Raw genomic sequence first — 18,829 nt, forward strand, 5'->3', positions numbered from 1 at the left:
TGTCTCTTTGATTAGTCATCAATTTTCCTCCTGTGGCCATGTCTAGGGAGGTTGGCTACAGTCCCATGGATCTTACATTTCTGAATAGTATGTGCAACTGTAGTCAAAGGAACATCAAGCTGCTTGGAAATGGTCTTATACCTTTTACCTTTAACATGTTTGTCTATAATTTTCTTTCTAATCTCCTGAGACAACTCTTTCCTTCGCTTCCTCTGGTCCATGTTGAGTGTGATACACACCATGTCACCAAACAGCACAGTGAGTATCTGTAGCCCTATATACAGGCCCAGTCACTGATTCCAAGATTGTAGGCACCTGTGATGCTAGTTAGTGGACACACCTTGATTTAACATGTCCCTTTCATCATATTATTTTCAGGGGTACCATCATTTCTGTCCAGGCCTATTTCATGAGTTTTATTTTTTTAAATTCTGTGGAAGCGTAGCTGAAAAGTAATGTCTGACTTTCATTTGTTTATCTTCATAGATCTTTTATTTATTATTACTTTTTTCAGATTCAAGTTATTTCTGTGACCATTGTGGGTTTTTCTGAAAAAGCGATAAATAAACTGTGAGTCACAGGATCCTAACTTAATAATCCATGGGATCCGGTGGCATTTATTCGCTTTTTTAGCCTTCATTGGTTTATAGAGTTGTTGTACTGCTGTTTTGTGATGACAACTGTATGGACATGTTTTTTAATTATTTTATTTTTTAAGTTATGCCTTTAAAAGAACTTAAAAAATGTTTGCTTTGTGATGCCATTTACTGGACCTCCTTTTTTCATATATTTCTGCAGATACACCTACAGTTGGGCTCAAAAGTTTAAATACCCCAGTAAAATTTTTGCTTTCTTGGCCTTTTTTTTTTTTTAGAGAGAATATGAACGATAAGCTTCCAGTTCCTGTAAATTCCTAGGCTGTCTAGCATGAACTGCGCACTTGAGATCTCCCCAGAGTGGCTCAATGATAATCAGATCAGGAGACTGAGATGGCCACTCCAAAACCTTCACTGTGTTCTGTTGTAGCCAATGACAGGTTGACTTGGCCTTATGTTTTGGATCGTTGTCATGTTGGAACATCCTAGCACGTCCCATGTGCAGCTTCCAGGCTGATGATTGCAAATTTGCCTCCAGTATTTGATGATAAAATGCTGCATTCATCTTCCCTTCAACTGTGACCAAGGTAATGACTATACAAAGTAGTCAAATGCTATGTATTTTCTGCTGTATTGTAAAGATCCATAAAAAAGCTCAGATACACATGATATACACTGACTTCATTAATATCTTTATTCAAGTTGGATAATGTGGAAGTTTTCATTAAAAGTCAGGACAATAATCTTAAATGTGGCCCTGATGATGATGGGCCCTTGACTCAGAATGAGTTGTCCTTTAACACTCAGGAGAGGAAAAACCCCCAATGGTGGAAACCTCTAGGGAACCATGGTTAAAGGAGTGCCCTTCCCTTGGGCTGCGAATAGGTTAGAGCAGAGACTGAATCTGCCTGGAATCTGCCTCTTCTTACAGCTGGTACCTCACCTGTGTCGTGAGTACACTTGGCTGCTGAAAGTCTAGCAAATGTCATATGAATGGATGAGAGCAGTCCGAGCCCGGAATCTGCCTCTTCTTACAGCCGGGACCTCACCTGTGTTGTGAGTACACTTGGCTGCTGAAAGTCTAGCAAATGCCATATGAATGGATGAGAGCAGTCCGAGTCCGGAATCTGCCTCTTCTTACAGCCGGTACCTCACCTGTGTCGTGAGTACACCTGGCTGCTGAAAGTCTAGCAAATGCCATATGAGTGGATGAGAGCAGTCCGAGTCCGGAATCTGCCTCTTCTTACAGCTGGTACCTCACCTGTGTTGTGAGTACACTTGGCTGCTGAAAGTCTAGCAAATGCCATATTAATGGATGAGAGCAGTCCGAGCCCGGAATCTGCCTCTTCTTACAGCCGGTACCTCACCTGTGTTGTGAGTACACTTGGCTGCTGAAAGTCTAGCAAATGCCATATGAATGGTTGAGAGCAGTCCGAGCCCGGAATCTGCCTCTTAATGCAGCAGGTACGTCACTTTATGTGAACATATCTGACTGCGGAAAGTTCGGTAAGTGTCATATCCATGGATGAGAGCAGTCCAAGCCTGGAATCTGCCTCTTCATGCAGCAGGTAAGTCACTTGTCCGTGAACATGTCTGCATGTGGAAAGTCCGGTAAGTGTCAAGTCTATAGGTGAGAGCAGTCCAAGCCTGGAATCTGCCTCTTCATGCAGCAGGTAAGTCACTTGTCCATGATCACGTCTGCCTGAGGAAAGTCCGGTAAGTGTCAAGTCTATAGGTGAGAGCAGTCCAAGCCTGGAATCTGCCTCTTCATGCAGCAGGTAAGTCACTTGTCCGTGAACACATCTGTGCAATGTCCGGTAAGTGTCATATCCATAGGTGAGAGCAGTCCAAGCCTGGAATCTGCCTCCTTATGCAGCAGATAAGTCACTTTTACGTGAATATATCTGCCTGTGGAAAGTCCGGTAAGTGTCATATCCATAGGTGAGAGCAGAGACCGAGCCCGGAATCTGCCTCTTTTTGCTTAATCACAGGTTGCCTGATCCTCACATGGTAGCCACCATGTAATGGAGTTGTGGCGGAGTCGTCATCTCCTGCTGGATTCCTTGTTCTTTATTGGATCTCACAGCAATTTCTTGATTTTTCTGCAGAAACAATAACAGATTATGACTAAACATGGAGCAACAGAATATTATGTGTAAGAAACATACAATATAGATATTTTTTACATGACATCCCCATAGTAGAATCTAGATAATATTATATCACTAATCTATGGCCTCTTGGAGAATCCAGTGTGATATAAATGACAGTTTGTATCCTATAGATCAGATCTCGAAGTTTCTCCATAGAAAATATAGACTTTTATGCTAAACTAAATCATAGCTTTAAGGGGCTATTCCCATCTCATCCATTTATGGCATATCCACCCAATAGTTTGTAAGGAAAAAAAATCACCATTGAAAAGAATAAAATAGGATGAAGCAGATAAAACACTGAAGAAATTAGGAACTTATTTCTTTACTATATCCACTGTAATCATCTAAATAAAGGGACAGGGCAGCAATAGTTAAACCCTCTGAATACAGCGATGAAACATTGCACGTTAACTACTTAACAGACAGTTTTGCAGAACATGTATACGGCACCATTTCAATACCATGAAATCTCCCCCATTAGTGGCTGTAATAATTTGTCACCCAAGAACCCAGTCTTTTAATCAATGAACCTATTCTGACCACAATGGGACACTTGGGAGGTGGAAAAAAGACTTGTGAATTTTAGGAAGTGAATAAAATATTGGTGTCAGTGGATAATCCATCAATAATTGTTCCATGGTTTTTTTTTTCAGACAATACTCCGAAAACAACTTTTTTCGTGGCTGAACAAACGCGGCCGATTGCCATGAATTTGACGAGAGGTAGTCGTCACTCCAACATCCTCCTCAACCTCCAGCACATTGTCGGAAATGGGCAAAACGGCGTGAGAATGCCAAAAGCCACAATATTTTGGTCCTATTGAAAGAAATGAAAGATGAACTTCTGATAAACTTTGAGCTGAGATATGAAAACACTCACTTTGTTTCTCGTAATATGTAATTTGACGTCCAGGTTCTGAGGACTCAGGATCATATGTATAAGTAAATTGAAAATCAAAATTTTGAAAGGAAACCTTTTTCTTTTTGTTTTTTTTGGTTTTATCTTTCATTTGATTTCTTCCTTTTAGAATAGATGGAGGCATTGTAATGTCTCTAGAAGTACAGACACTGTCAAATTCTCCTGTAACACAAAATATTGAAATTAGATTTATTAAAATGCAAGATTCTATGTGATTAGGAATATCAACATTTACAGGTTATTATAACTTATAAATAGTACATTAGACTGAGAAAAGAGGGACCCAATCTCCAGAGAAATGCTCCAGCATTACAGAGAAAACATAGTTTGAAGTGCCACCCGGGGACTAAAGTGAGACCTGACTGATCTGACGCTGCTGCCAGCCGGCTTCCCCCTGCGCCGCTGCACTTGATTGTCAGGTCTACCCTAAAGATATGGCAGAGACCTGTCAGTCAAGGATATGCCAGCTGGGGCAGCACCAGATTTGTCAAGTCTTCTCCTGTGGTCTCTGGCCTGCTCTGTAAAATATGTTTTCTACAGTCATGCAGACTCTCAGACTCTATATTAGTAGGTTTACTATCTTGGACTGTTATTTTATTTAAAAAATAGTTTTCTTACTCTTTAAATATATTTCATATAATAGTTCTGAAACTTACTGTCAGAGGGGATGACCACACTCCCATCAAGGCTGCTGGTGATATTTCTATCAGTGGGGTGAGCCATGTTGATCTTTGTGTCTCCCTTTTCAGCCTCAGGTCCACGAGGAACATTCTCATTTGTAACAGTTCTTTTGACCAGATAATCTCTTGTAACGGACAAAATTTGATGTAACTTTGAACGTAGGTTTGAACGTAGGTTTGAATGTAGGTTTGAGCGTAGCTTTGAACGTGACTTTGAACGTAGCTCTGAACGTGAATTTGAACGTAGCTTTGAACGTAGAATTGAACGTGACATTGAAAGTAGCTTTGAACGTAACGTTGAAAGTAACACGTCTCTCAGTTCATTCCTGGGTCCACGCGGAGACTCATCAATTATGATGTAGTCCTGATGTTTTCCTGTAACACAAAACATTGAAATCAACATTTCTTAAATAAAAGCTTCCATCATGATTCTGCTGTGTTTAGGAATCTTATTCTAAGTCTTTAAGAGACTTTTTCTTTATTGTTGTTTTTCTATTAAATACATTTTTACATTGAAGACAAATCGGAAAGTCCTCAGTGTCAGTAACGGACTTCATAATGCGGACTTCTTCCATGTGACATAAAAGCCGTCAATAACCGTCTGTATGAAGAGATATCAAAGAAGCGCTCTGAGATAAATTTGCTGATCACTTCTGAACATCTCAGTCGTGTAGTGTATATGGTAAAACACTGATCGCTGTCTTCTCCAGTTTGCAGCACAGCTCCAGTCCTCTGCTGAACCATGTGACTGTATACCAAGATGGCTATCACAGTGTCTTTCTTATGTGTGGACTGGAAGTTGCTTTCTCATTATAAGTATATGGAACCTCGTCCTGAATCTCATAGGCTGACATTGGAGAAACTACTACTGCGCCACACATAAGACATATTAATTTACAGTCCTTGTTGGTGTAACTCTCCTACAATAATAGGTGTACACTCCCAAAAATTCTTGAAGAAATTGATAATAATCTAGGCAAAAATGTAAGCGTAGGAAAAGGCAGTGGATAAATTAGAGTACAGATAAATTTAAAATAAATTTATTTTATTAATGACGTTGTAAAACAAAGTAAAGCTAAAATTAACATACGTGCACCTTTCTTAATTTTCACTTTACTTTGTTTTATCATGTCATTAATACAATAATTTATTTTTAATATCCCTGTACTCTAATTTAGCCTCTGCCTTTTTCTACTGTTAAATTTGCGCCTAGATTATTATCAATTATATCACACATAAGATGTTGTGTGAGCCGACAAAGCTGAATTGTGGTCATATGGTTCAGAAGACGACCAGACTGGCGCTGGAAACCAGAGAAGACGGCAAATGGTAAGTATTTTATCACATGTACACGACACTACTGATATATCTAGAAGGGATTAGACAATACATATGTAAATGGAGTGCTTCTGTAATGTCAGATTTATCAGGCTGTACTTACCATTTAGACTGGTGTTACTCTCTGTAAAGTCTTTGGTCCAATCTTGGCTTTCATCATCTTTCGTTGGCTTTTTCTTTTTCAGACAACTATAAAATTGCAAAAAAAAAGTCACATTGTAAATCATAAAGTAAAACATGTCTATATTCTGAAGAATGTAAGAATAAAACATTTTATCTAGACCTATCTGTAGACAGGCTGCCTATGGGGTGCATTATACTGCAGAGGGTGACTATGGGGATGCTTTACATTATAGAGGATGCCTATGGGGTGCATTACGATATAGAGGCTACCTATGGGGGTGCATTACACTACAGGGGTGCCTATGGGGTGTATTACACTACAGAGGCTGCCTATGGAAGTGCATTACACTACAAAGGATGCCTATGGGGCTGCATTACATTATAGAGGCCGTCTATGGGAGTGCATTAAACTACAGAGGCTGCCTATGGGGTGCATTACATTATAGAGGCCGCCTATAGGGGAACATTAAATTATAGAGGCTGCCTATGGGGGTGCATTACATTATAGAGGCAGCCTATAGGGGAGCATTACATTATACAGGCTGTCTGTGGGAGTGCATTACACAAAAAAGGCTGCCTACAGGGGAGCATTACATTATAGAGGCAGTCTATGGGGATGCATTACACGGCAGAGGCTGCCTATGGGGGTGCATTACATTACAGGGGAGTTCATTATACTATAGACTCTATAGTATAGAGTCTGCCTATTGGGAGTGCATTATACAGTATAGAGCCTGCCTATGTGGAGTGCATTACATTATATGGAGTCATATGGGGAGTGCCTTATACTATATGGAGGCCTATGGGGAGTGCATTATACTATACAGAGTCTGCCTATGGGTAGTGCATTATACTATATGGAGACAGAGGGCCTATGGGGAGTGCATTATACTATATGGAGACCTGTGGGGAGTGCATTATACTATATTGAGGACTATCTGGTGTATTATGCTATATGGAGGCTTTCTAGGGGGCCATCATAAAGTGTGGAGATTACAGTGAGGGGCCATCATACAGTGTTGGAGCCATTAAACAGTTTGGGGCCTACTAAGGGGTCAGTATACTGTGTGGGTGGTACTATAGAGTGAGGTGGCATTGTACTGTGTATAAGACAGCATCATACTGCGTATAGGGGGCTGTACGGAGGGAGACTCGGGAGATTATTAAATGTAAAGTTGGGAGTTATTGCTATAGGGGAACCTTCAGTCTGTCTGTCAAAGGAGCACACACACAGGACAATATTACTTTTTAGGGCACAAAATGTGGGCACTATTTTTTAGGGCACTTGCACCTGGCATTACTATATTCTAGAAGGTTGCTTTAGAATTTAGAGGGTACGGAGAACCACACAGAAGGTGAAGTAATAGGGACACAGAAGCAGCATTGGGGTACCAGAAGGATGAAGAGTTTGTGCAGGTTGGGAATAGATGGTGACATGCTGAAAATGTGAAATGTGTCTTTGTTGTATTCTCTGTAGCCGAGTTCTGGGTGGAGGAGTTGTCATGTCGGTCTGGGCCATATGGAAAAGGTGTGAAAAGAGAACGATTCCATCAGGAAGAACGCCAGCTGTAAGTCACCATCTGTAACTGTGCTGTGATCGCTTATATGTTCTGTAGGACTGGTGTCTACCACTGACCATATGGCGGTAATATCTATATTGGTCTTTATATAGAGATTATTTTTAGTAACAGAGCGGTCATCTGCTGAGGTTCTCCTTCACTGTAAGGGTGCGTCACCCAGTTATAATAAAGGTTACCTGGTTAGGGGACCACTCAGAAGTTTTGCACCCCCTGAACCAAAACCCTAGCTACGCATCTGGTGTGAATCCCTACAAACTCTAATATATACTCATGAGTTACCCGCAGGGCACAACTCCAGGGTGACGTGTGTGTATGAGCCACAAGAGGTCTACACTAAAATATCCCAATTACTGGAGTAACCTGGAGATGTGACATTTCCTCTACAGACTCCTGTGTAGCCCATAAATCATTCCTTACTATACTTACCAATAGATGATAGCAATGGCACCAATGATTACTGCAAGGACGAAGAGAACGGCAACCGGAATAACAATCTTATTGACTGTATCCTCAGATGTTTTTGGAGGCACGGTGGTGATATTCTCTAAAAAGACAAAGAACATAAGTGATCAGGTAAACAGAGCTGGAATGTGCTCAGAAGTGGAAACCAAAATACATGGACTGGGCAGACTGAGGAACCAAGTATGACTATTAAAAGAGGGGGATTTAGTTAGGAAAAATGATGGATTATTTTTGACGTCATATCAATATATAACGGACAATACAGAGATCTGTTCTTTTATATTCCTGGAATAGGGAACAAACACAGGATGGGAGATGACACCTGAAATTACAAGTGACATGAAAATTCCTCCATTCCATGTATTATGTGACGCCATATAAATCTCCAGTCACAGAAGAAAAGTTACAGAAGCCCTAATGACACGGAGCCTGACGCTCATAAACTGGGCCCTAGTAATGGATCCTAGTAGGTTCTGGGGCCGGATGTGAAATGCTACATGTGAAGGACATATCTGATTTCTGAGCTGCTTATCACGTCTCTTGTGGCGCCTTCTGCTACATGTAGTAGTCAGTGTATCCAGCCAGGAGAGAACAGCATTAATGCTCTGTGTCTCATCTAGGTGTTATTAGACTGGACACTGGAACCCAAACTACATTTTTCCCCAATTTCACATTGAATGGTAAAATGAATGGTGTGATTCAAAACTCCAACTCGCCCCCCCAAAAGATACACAAGCCCTCATACTGCCATATGAATGGAAAAAAATGTATGGCTCTTGGAAGAAGTGGAGAAGGAAAAAAATCTGGTAATGCACTTACCTTCTTTAATCGTGACCGGCTCTTGTGATCGAGGGTTGCGGATGAAGATGGGAGCACCTTCCGCGGATGCTAATAGCACGCTGAGAACTAGAAGTACTCTAAACAGCATTGTAGCCTGGAGAAATATCGCTTACTTGTGTACGGCACAATCAGCTTCTCCAGACAGAGGATCTCAGTGCAGAATCGCTGGTTATAGCCAAGAATTCTGTGACATCACAAAATGGAACACAATTGTGACATCATGGTGGGCGGGGCTACGATTGAGTGATGTCACAATTGGGGCTCATCCACTAAACGTTCCCAGTTTCTATCAGACGACCTGTTATTACGGCTAAATGTAGCAAGACTTTACGTGACATGTTGGTACACGGCCTTCATATCTCTCTGACTAAAATATTTTATTTGGCTCAAAAGCCCCCAAGTGGGGCACATGGAACTGTGGAAACTGCCAGGCGAGCAAATCTACTGACAAAACAGATACCTTTTCAGATTCCGCAAACGAGCATGATATCAAGATGTTACATTTTATTCGCTGCAGGACAACATTAGTCATTTATCTTACAACTTGCCTTTGTGGTCTGATTTGTGTTCAAATGAAAATGGGATAACTGAGAATCCGGATCCTAGAACACATGAAAGATATTAAGGCGGCAAAAAAGATCCCACAGGAAGACTTGTGTGCGAATGCAAAATGTCATCCTTTAGCCAGATATTGTTGTGAATCCATCAGTGGCACATACTCCGCTTTTGAGGAATTGATCGTCTTTATCCAGGTAATAGAACAGGTGACATCACCAAGAAATTGGCCCAATTAGAATGCACATGGATGACATTATTAAAATGCATGAAGACAAGGGGTTAAATGAACCATGGGGCTTGGGGAGTTTCCTATAAAATACTGATCTCTTGTCTGTTACTATGTAGATGTCAGACTATGGTCCCTGGCTCTTATGTCTTTTCTTTCCCTATTTTCCATAGAAATACTTTTTCTAGCAGTGAATACTTACCTTTTGCCGTTTTTCAGTTGTCTGGATGGAGTGTTATCCATAAGAATAAAATGATTTTCTTTTTGTATTTTTTCAAGGACATAGAATATAACACACATATGTCATCTTGGGAATAATACTTTATCTCGGTATATTACATTTATGATGGTATATTTTTATATCGATATATGTGTGCATGTATATAATAATTTTACAAAAAAAAAAATGGAAAGGAAAGAAGAAGGAAAAAATTAACAAGGAACATAATTTTTACCCCAAATTCACATTTATTATTATATAGACGGACGTGGCTCAGTGGTTAGCATTGCAGCGCTGGAGTCCTGGGTTCAAATCCCACCCAGGACAACATCTGCAAGGAGTTTGTGTGTTCTCCCCGTGTTTGTGTGGGTTTCCTCCCACATTCCAAAGACATACTGATAAGGAATTTAGATTGTGAGCCCCATTGGGGACAGCGATGATAATGTGTGCAAACTGCAAAGCACTGCGGAATATGTAAGTGCTATATAAAAGATTATTATTATACTTTTGTATACTTTTAAAGAACAAGAAATTGTTCCCTTTTGGGAGAATGATCTTTCTCACATTCAATCATTCATGTTTTCTGTTTTTCCTAATTTATTTCAACATTCTCTCACACATTTTCTCATTTTATTATTTGTTTTTCACTTTATTTGTATTTTTATTCATTTTCACACATACATACACACATACAATTTTTTTTCCTTTATTTCTATTTATTAGGGTTTTTTCACCATTATTATATAACTTAGTCATATTTTTCATTTTTCACATTTCCCCACTAGAACACCAGGGTGAACGTGTTCTATGCTGCTACAGACAGTACATTTTTTTGCAAGGGTGTCTATAATCCCCATTAGATATTTTTAAAAAATGTACCCCCCATGGGGAAATGTTTGTCAGCCCATACACTTAGCATATGGGCATTACCAGTCTAGGAGACCAGCTCCTTTGTAATGGGACAGTTTTTTTATGAGGCCTTCCTCCATGTTTCTTCCAAGGGAAGATTGTAGTGCGTGCAAATTTGGGTCAAGGCGGCCCTTGCATTCAATGCATAAGGAAACAGTGTGGCAGGACCAACTGAAGAATGTGAAGTGGCAGTAGCGTAGCTACTGGGGGGGCAGAGGGGGCCATCGCCCCGGGCCCTGTCACATGAAGGGGCCCACCGGGAGCCGACACTGCCACTTCCGTGATGAGGCACAATACAGCACAGGAGGAGAGCAGTAAAATGCCTGCGCCCCTGCCTGACGGAGCTTCTGCGCGCTGGTCGGACAGTGGCCAGTTGCCAATCTCCCTCCTGCACTGTATTGTGCTGACCGACCTTCTCCCAGGCTGCAGGTTTCTTCCCTCCGTGTGCACGCTGGGACTGGCTTAGGGCAGGCACGCTGGGTCCTAGTGCCCACCTGCATTTCACTCAGATACTTCCTGGTCCTGCTGCAAACGTCATTGGTAAGTGGGGTCCTGGGGATAAAATGCATTAAATTGATAGGCATGTCAGTCACTGGGGGGTAAATGTGAGAGGATGGGGGTGTTGTGGGGGCTTAGGTGGGGGAGGGAGACAGGGCACTGGGGGGGTGAATGTGAGAAGATAAGGGTATTGTGAGGTCTGAGGTGGGTGAGGGGCAGCAACACTGAGGGGCTGATTATTATACGGTTTTGTTAAGAGACTATACGCACTCCATCACATAGTTGTTCTCTGGGAAGGGGAGGTAGGGGGCATATTATACTTATCAGCTGGGTAAGCCATGAGCTGCATCACATTTAAAGCATTACTGCAGCATTTTTTGTTAGTTCACCACTGGAGTGGCGCTTTAAGGCACACGGTGCACATTTTGCTGCGGATCCACAGCAGTTTCCCATGAGTTTACAGTTCAATGTAAACCTATGGGAAACCGAAAACGCTGTGCACATGCTGCGGGAAAAAAACGCACAGGAACGCAGCGGTTTACAATCCGCAGCATGTCACTTCTTTGTGCAGAATCGCAGCGATTCTGCACACATAGGAATGCATTGATCCGTTTACTTCCCACATGGGGCTGTGCCCACGATGCGGGAAGTAAGCGGATCATGTGCAGATGGTACCCGGGGTGGAGGAGAGGAGACTCTCCTCCAGGCCCTGGGAACCATATTTGTGTAAAAAAAAAAAGAATTAAGATAAAAAATCATGATATACTCACCTCTCAGCGCTGCACGCGGCCGTCCGGTCGCAGGGTTGGTGTACGAGCAGGGCCTGAGATGACATCGCGGTCACATGACCGTGACGTCACGAAGGTCCCTCTCACACAGCATCTTTGGAACCGGACCGCCGCGTGCAGCGCCGAGGAGATCGGGACGTCAGAGGGTGAGTATAACCATTTTTTAAATTATTTTTAACATTACTATTGACGCTGCATATGCAGCGTCAATAGTAAAAGTAAACCCGCAGCAGAAACCGCAAGACAAACCGCGATAAATCTGCAGGGATAACCGCAGCGGTTTTGCCCTGCAGATTTATCAAATCCACTGCGGTAGAACCGCAAGGGACCCTTCCTACTTGTGCACATAGCCTAAGGCTATGTGCACATGTTGTGGATCCGCAGCGGATTTCCATCAGGTTTACAGTACCATGTAAACCTATGGAAGACAAAATCCGCAGTGCACATGCTGGGGAAAATACAGCGCGGAAACGCTGCGTTGTATTTTTCGCAGCATATCAATTCTGCAGGTGTAAAAACACAGGCAAAATCTGCACAAAATTCGCTGGGAATCCGCAGGTAAAACGCAGGGTGTTTTTACCTGCGGATTTTGCAGAATCCGAACGGAAAAGTCCGCAATGTTATCCGCAACGTGTGCACATACCCTAAGAGGCGCAGTTACAGCTGCTGTGACTGAAACAGTATCGGAGCCGCTCCCTAGGCTGCAGTGAGGAATGAAGTTAATTTCCTCCTGGCATCATGACTCTCAGTGCAGGCGACGCACGGTGTCAGAACACTATTAACTATTATGCTGTGTTTTGTATAGGGGAGCTGTGGGGGCATTATACTGTGTATAGGGAAGTTGTGGGATCATACTATTGTCTATAGGGCAGCTGTGGGGGCATTATACTGTGTATAGAAAAGCTGTGGGCTCATCATACTGTGTATAGGGGAACAGTGGGGACATCATACTGTGTACAGGGAAGCTGTGGAATCATCATACTGTGTAGAGGGGAGCTGTGTGCTCATTATACTGTGTATAGGGGAGCAGTGGGGACATCATACTGTGCATAGGGAAGCTGTGGAATCATCATATTGTGTATAGGAGAGCTGTAGGGGCATTATACTGTGTATAGGAAAGCTGTGGGCCCACCATACTGTGTATAGGAAAGCTGTACATGGAGGCTACTTAGGGGACATTATTAAATGTTAAGTGGGCACTTAAACATTATTGTTATTGGGGCACTCAGAGCACTGAGACCATCAAAATTTCATATGTGGTATTATTACTTTTTAGGGACAAAATGTGGAGGGCACTAGCACAGGGCATTAGTGTTTTCTAGGGGTGAATTTTATTATCTAGAGAGCACAAAGGAGTCATTATTACTATGTAAGGGGCTCAGTGGTGGCATTATTATGTGGGGCGGCACCACTATTGTACTACACAGCAGGTGCAGTAATAGGGACACATACGGCAGCAGCGGCTCCGTGTATTGCGGTATCAGCAGAATGATTAGCTTGTGCAGGTTGGGAATAGATATGGACGGTGCTGGAAATGTGAGACGTATGATGTGTCTTTGTTGTAATCTCTGCAGACAAGTCCTGGCTGGAGAAGTTCTTACGTTGCTCTGGGCGAGATGGAAAAGATGGGAAAAGTGAACAACTCCATAAGGCTACGTTCACATTAGCGGCGGGCGCCGCAGCGGCGGGCGCCGCAGCGGCGGGCGCCGCAGCGGCGCCACATGCGTCATGCGCCCCTATATTTAACATGGGGGCGCATGGACATGCGTCGCACTTGCGTTTTGCGCCGCATGCGTCGCTGCGGCGCCCGCGTCCGGGCGCAGAGGACGCAGCAAGTTGCATTTTTGCTGCGTCCAAATTCAATTAAAAAAAGGACGCATGCGGCGCAAAACGCAGCGTTGTGCATGCGTTTTGCTGCGTTTTTGTTTGCGTTGTACACTGCGGCGCCAACGCTGCGGCGCACAACGCAAATGTGAACGTAGCCTAAGAAAGACCATCAGCTGTAAGTCACCATCTAAAACTGTCCAGTGATCTTTTATATGGTCTGCAAGACTGGTATCTACCACTATATGGCCTCCATATAGTAATATCAGTGTTCGTATTTGTCTATAGATGTTTTTTCAGTCAGAGTGCGGTCATCTGCTGATGTTCCTCTATGCTCACAATTAGGGTGCACCACATAGCTGTAGTCAGGGGTACCTGGTTAGGGGCCCACTCAGATTTTTCGCCCCCCCTAAGCTAAAACCCTAGCTACGCCTCTGTGAAGTGGGGTTTCCTGTGGCCATCCAGTACCTGGGTTCAAAGGCTTATTATGGCGCATATGACTTGGTAGCAGGGCAGGCCTTGCATTCAATGCAACATTTTATCTGGAAGCCCTCCTGTACCTCTCATGAAAGGGGTATTGGGGTGCGTTGTAATTGTTGGCAGCCCAGCCACTCACTGCATAGGCAATAACAGCATAGGAGACCCACTGTTTAATAATGGCCCTTTAAGAATAATAATGCGGCCTGATGCCCCTCTAAAAATAGGCTTTGTGACTTTAAGAGTCCCGCCTTCATAAATGAAACAAGATGGGTCTCCTTTTGTGATACACACCACATGGCCAGCTAGGGGTGTTAAATGTTAGAGAGAGAGTATAGCTTGGAGGATATCCCAATAATAAAACGTCATTTTTAATATGTTAATTAAAACCTAGACACCCAACAAGAAACATAAACAATTACAAAACAAAAAAGTGCTCAATCCTGAGGGTATTGGAATAGTGTAGATTATCTCACACTATAGCTGGTCACAGCGGTTGTTAAATGTTACAATGACATTTCCCAGTGAATACATTTGTTTTGGTTTGAAAGCAAAATCCATTTTGGTTTAGTTTTTGTATGTTTTTTGGTGCACCTATAAAAATGGCATGAATCTCTGACAGCATTGCTTACAGCTGTGACCTTGGAGTCAGAAATGCTTCCAGGGGTGATTCCCATGATGTTCTCGTGTAATTTGAGCAGTGTTTCCATCATTTTCAGACGTTTTTAGACCTTAAAAGGACTCCCAGGGGGGATCGCGGTAAAAATACTCGGGTTTCCCATAGACTTACATTGGGCTCGTTGCTCTGGTCGACTACCCGAGTATTCGAATTTGCTCGACCCAAGCAACGAGCATCGAGCATTTTAGTGCTCGCTCATCACTAGTGTTAACCTTAAGGGTTAAATAATGTGACAGTTTTTTAAATTTACCGTACATACTCAAGTATAAGCCGACACACCTCATTCTACCACAAAAAACTGAGAAAATTTATTGACTCGAGTATAAGCCTAGTATGCATTGTTCCCTCATCCACATCCTGGTATGCATGGCTCCTCATCCCTATCCTGGTATGCATGGCTCCTCATCCCTATCCTGGTATGCATGTCTCCTCATCCCTATCCTGGTATGCATGGCTCCTTATCCCTATACTGCCATGTATGCAGGGCCGGCTCCAGGTTTTTGAGGGCCCCGGGTGAAAGAGTCTCAGTGGGCCCCCCCTTTAACACATACCACGATTCATGATCGCATATAACACAGCCATGTAGTATATAACACAGCCCATGTAATATATAACACAGCCATGTAGCATATAACACAGCCATGTAGTATATAACACAGCCACGTAGCATATAACACAGCCATGTAGTATATAACAGCCCACATAGCATATAACACAGCCACATAGTATATAACACAGCCACGTATCATATAACACAGCCATGTAGTATATAACAGCCCACATAGCATATAACACAGCCACATAGTATATAGCACAGCCCATGTAGCATGTAACAGCCCATATAGTATATAGCACAGCCACATATTCTATAACACAGCCCACGTAGTATATAGAAAAGCCATGTAGTATATAGCACAGCCCACGCAGCATATAACAGCCCATATAGTATATAGCACAGCCACATAGTATATAAAACGACCCACGTAATATATAGAACAGCCATGTAGTATATAGCACAGCCCACGTAGCATATGATATAACAGCCCACGTAGTATATAACACGGCCCACGTAGTATATAGAACAGCCATGTAGTATATAGCACAGACATGTAGTATATAACATAGCCCACGTAGCATATAACAGCCCACGTAGTATATAATACGGCCCACGTAGTATATAGAACAGCCATGTAGTATATAGCACAGACATGTAGTATACAGCACAGCCCCCCTCCCCCCAAGAATGGCCCCATAGTCAAGTACTCACTGTTATAGTTAAAAAAGAAAAAACACTTCTCACCTCTCAATGTGCCCACGCTGCTCCCTGCTCCGGTCTTGGCGGCTGCCGCTGCACTGCCTGGGACACAGCGAGTGCACGATGACGTCATCGCGCACCCGCAGTGTCAGAGGCAGAGCGGGGAATGATGGGAGAGGGAGGTCAGGACAGGTGACGCTCTCTCATCCATCATTTGCTTTGAACTTTAACGGCAGATGCCGGTATAGTTCAATGCAGCAGGGGAGTCGGCGCTGGCGGCAGGCGGGCCCCCCTGCCTCACAGGGGCCCCATAGCGGCTGCGTGATGTGCCGCTGGCTGAGGCTGAGAGTGGGGGCCCTAGGCACTGGCAGCTGCCTGCCCCTAACGCCGGCCCTGAATGGGCCCCCCTGTCTCGCCAGGGCCCGGACACTTGCGCGGGTATGCCAGGTGCTGACGCCAGCCCTGCATGCATGGCTCCTTATCCCTCTCCTAGTATGCATGGTTCCTTATCCTATCCTGGTATGCATGGCTCCTCATCCCTATCCTGGTATGCATGGCTCCTCATCCCTATCCTGGTATTCATGGCTACTCATCCCTATCCTGGTATGCATGGTTCCTCATCCCTATCCTGGTGTGCATGGCCTCCTCATCCCTATCCTGGTAAGCATGGCTCCTTGTTCCTATCCTGGTATGCATGGCTCCTCATCCCTATCCTGGTATGCATGGCTCCTCATCCCTATCCTGGTATGCATGGCTCCTCATCCCTATCCTGGTATTCATGGCGCTCCTCATCCCTATCCTGGTATGCATGGCTCCTCATCCCTATCCTGGCATGCATGGCTCCTCATCGCTATCCTGGTCTGCATGGTTCCTCATCCCTATCCTGTCATGCATGCCTTCTCATCCCTATCCTTGTATGCATTGCTCCTCATCCCTATCCTGGCATGACTGGCACCTATCCCAATCCTTGCATCCATGGCCCATCCCTATCCTTGTATGCATGGCTCCATCCCTATTCTTATATGCATGGCCTCATCCCTATCTTTTGTATGCATGGCTTCATCCCTATCGTTGTATGCATGGCCCCATTCCTATCCTTGTATGCATGGCTCCATCCCTATCTTTGTATGCATGGCTCCATTCATTACTTTAAGAAATGAAGGTCAGTCAGCCCGAAAAATTAGGAAAACTTTCAAAGTGTCCCCAAGTGCAGTGGCAAAAACCATCAAGCGCTACAAAGAAACTGGCTCACATGAGGACCGCCCCAGGAAAGGAAGACCAAGAGTCACCTCTGCTTCTGAGGATAAGTTTATCCGAGTCACCAGCCTCAGAAATCGCAGGTTAACAGCAACTCAGATTAGAGACAAGGTCAATGCCACACAGAGTTCTAGCAGCAGACACATCTCTACAACAACTGTTAAGAGGAGACTTTGTGCAGCAGGCCTTCATGATAAAATAGCTGCTAGGAAACCACTGCTAAGGACAGGCAACAAGCAGAAGAGACTTGTTTGGGCTAAAGAACACAAGGAATGGACATTAGACCAGTGGAAAGCTGTGCTTTGGTCTGATGAGTCCAAATTTGAGATCTTTGGTTCCAACCATCAAGTCTTTGTGCGATGCAGAAAAGGTGAACGGATGGACTCTACATGCCTGGTTCTCACCGTGAAGCATGGAGGAGGAGTTGTGATGGTGTGGGGGTGCTTTGCTTGTGACACTGTTGGGGATTTATTCAAAATTGAAGGCATACTGAACCAGCATGGCTACCACAGCATCTTGCAGCGGCATGCTATTCCTTCCGGTTTGCGTTTAGTTGGACCATCATTTATTTTTCAACAGGACAATGACCCCAAACACACTTCCAGGCTGTGTAAGGGCTATTTGACCAAGAAGGAGAGTGATGGGGTGCTACGCCAAATGACCTGGTCTCCACAGTCAACAGACCTGAACCCAATCGAGATGGTTTGGGGCGAGCTGGACCGCAGAGTGAAGGCAAAAGGGCCAACAAGTGCTAAGCATCTCTGTGAACTCCTTCAAGATTGTTGGAAGACCATTCCCGGTGACTACCTCTTGAAGCTCATTGATGAATGCCAAGAGTGTGCAAAGCAATCATCAAAGCAAAAGGTGGCTACTTTGAAGAACCTAGAATATAAGACATATTTTCAGTTGTTTCACACTTTTTTGTTAATTATATAATTCCACATGTTTTAATTCATAGCTTCACCTTCACCTTCAGTGTGAATGTACAATTTTCATAGTCATGAAAATACAGGAAAATCTTTAAATGAGAAGATGTGTCACTGCAGGAGACAACAGGATAGAAGAGATGGATTACATACAGTAAATACATATAGATTAGGTAGATATATAGATGTCAGTGACGAATACAATTAGTACAGTACAGTGTGTGTGTGCAAATTACTGGACATGTATTTAATTAATAAAAGATTATTTTATGGAAAAAAGGGCGTGGGCTCCTGCGCATTTTTCGCAACCAGCAGAGGGAAAGCCAGCGACTGGGGGCAGATGTTTATGGCCTGGGAAGGGGGTAATACCTATGAAGCTTCCCAGCTCACAGCTGTATACTTAGCCTTTACTGGCTATCAAAATAGGCTTAGACCCCCAAAAAATGATGTGGGGTCCCTCAAGAATTAACCCCTTAATCCCATATGACGTACTATCCCACCGAGGTGACCTGGGACTTA

At 43.5% G+C, this 18,829-nt stretch overlaps 1 protein-coding gene and 1 long non-coding RNA gene across 2 annotated transcripts; both read right to left on the minus strand.

The window, feature by feature from the left end:
* Window positions 1-2,559: 2,559 nt before the first annotated feature.
* Window positions 2,560-4,556, minus strand: LOC143786117 (uncharacterized). The gene is made up of 3 exons (XR_013218242.1): window positions 4,327-4,556; window positions 3,632-3,832; window positions 2,560-2,698 (listed from the first exon to the last, which is right to left on the minus strand). It is a non-coding gene; the product is annotated as an uncharacterized LOC143786117 (long non-coding RNA).
* LOC143785083 (uncharacterized) lies at window positions 4,443-8,820 on the minus strand. Its single transcript, XM_077273755.1, has 5 exons — window positions 8,673-8,820; window positions 7,818-7,935; window positions 5,792-5,877; window positions 4,594-4,725; window positions 4,443-4,501 (listed from the first exon to the last, which is right to left on the minus strand). Exons 1-5 carry the CDS (start codon window positions 8,779-8,781, stop codon window positions 4,443-4,445), a joined length of 504 nt encoding a protein of 167 aa, XP_077129870.1. The 5' UTR covers window positions 8,782-8,820.
* Window positions 8,821-18,829: the final 10,009 nt, after the last annotated feature.

The sequence above is a fragment of the Ranitomeya variabilis genome, chromosome 7 (assembly GCF_051348905.1).
Source record: "Ranitomeya variabilis isolate aRanVar5 chromosome 7, aRanVar5.hap1, whole genome shotgun sequence".
In the NCBI taxonomy this organism is placed as follows: Eukaryota; Metazoa; Chordata; class Amphibia; order Anura; family Dendrobatidae; genus Ranitomeya; species Ranitomeya variabilis.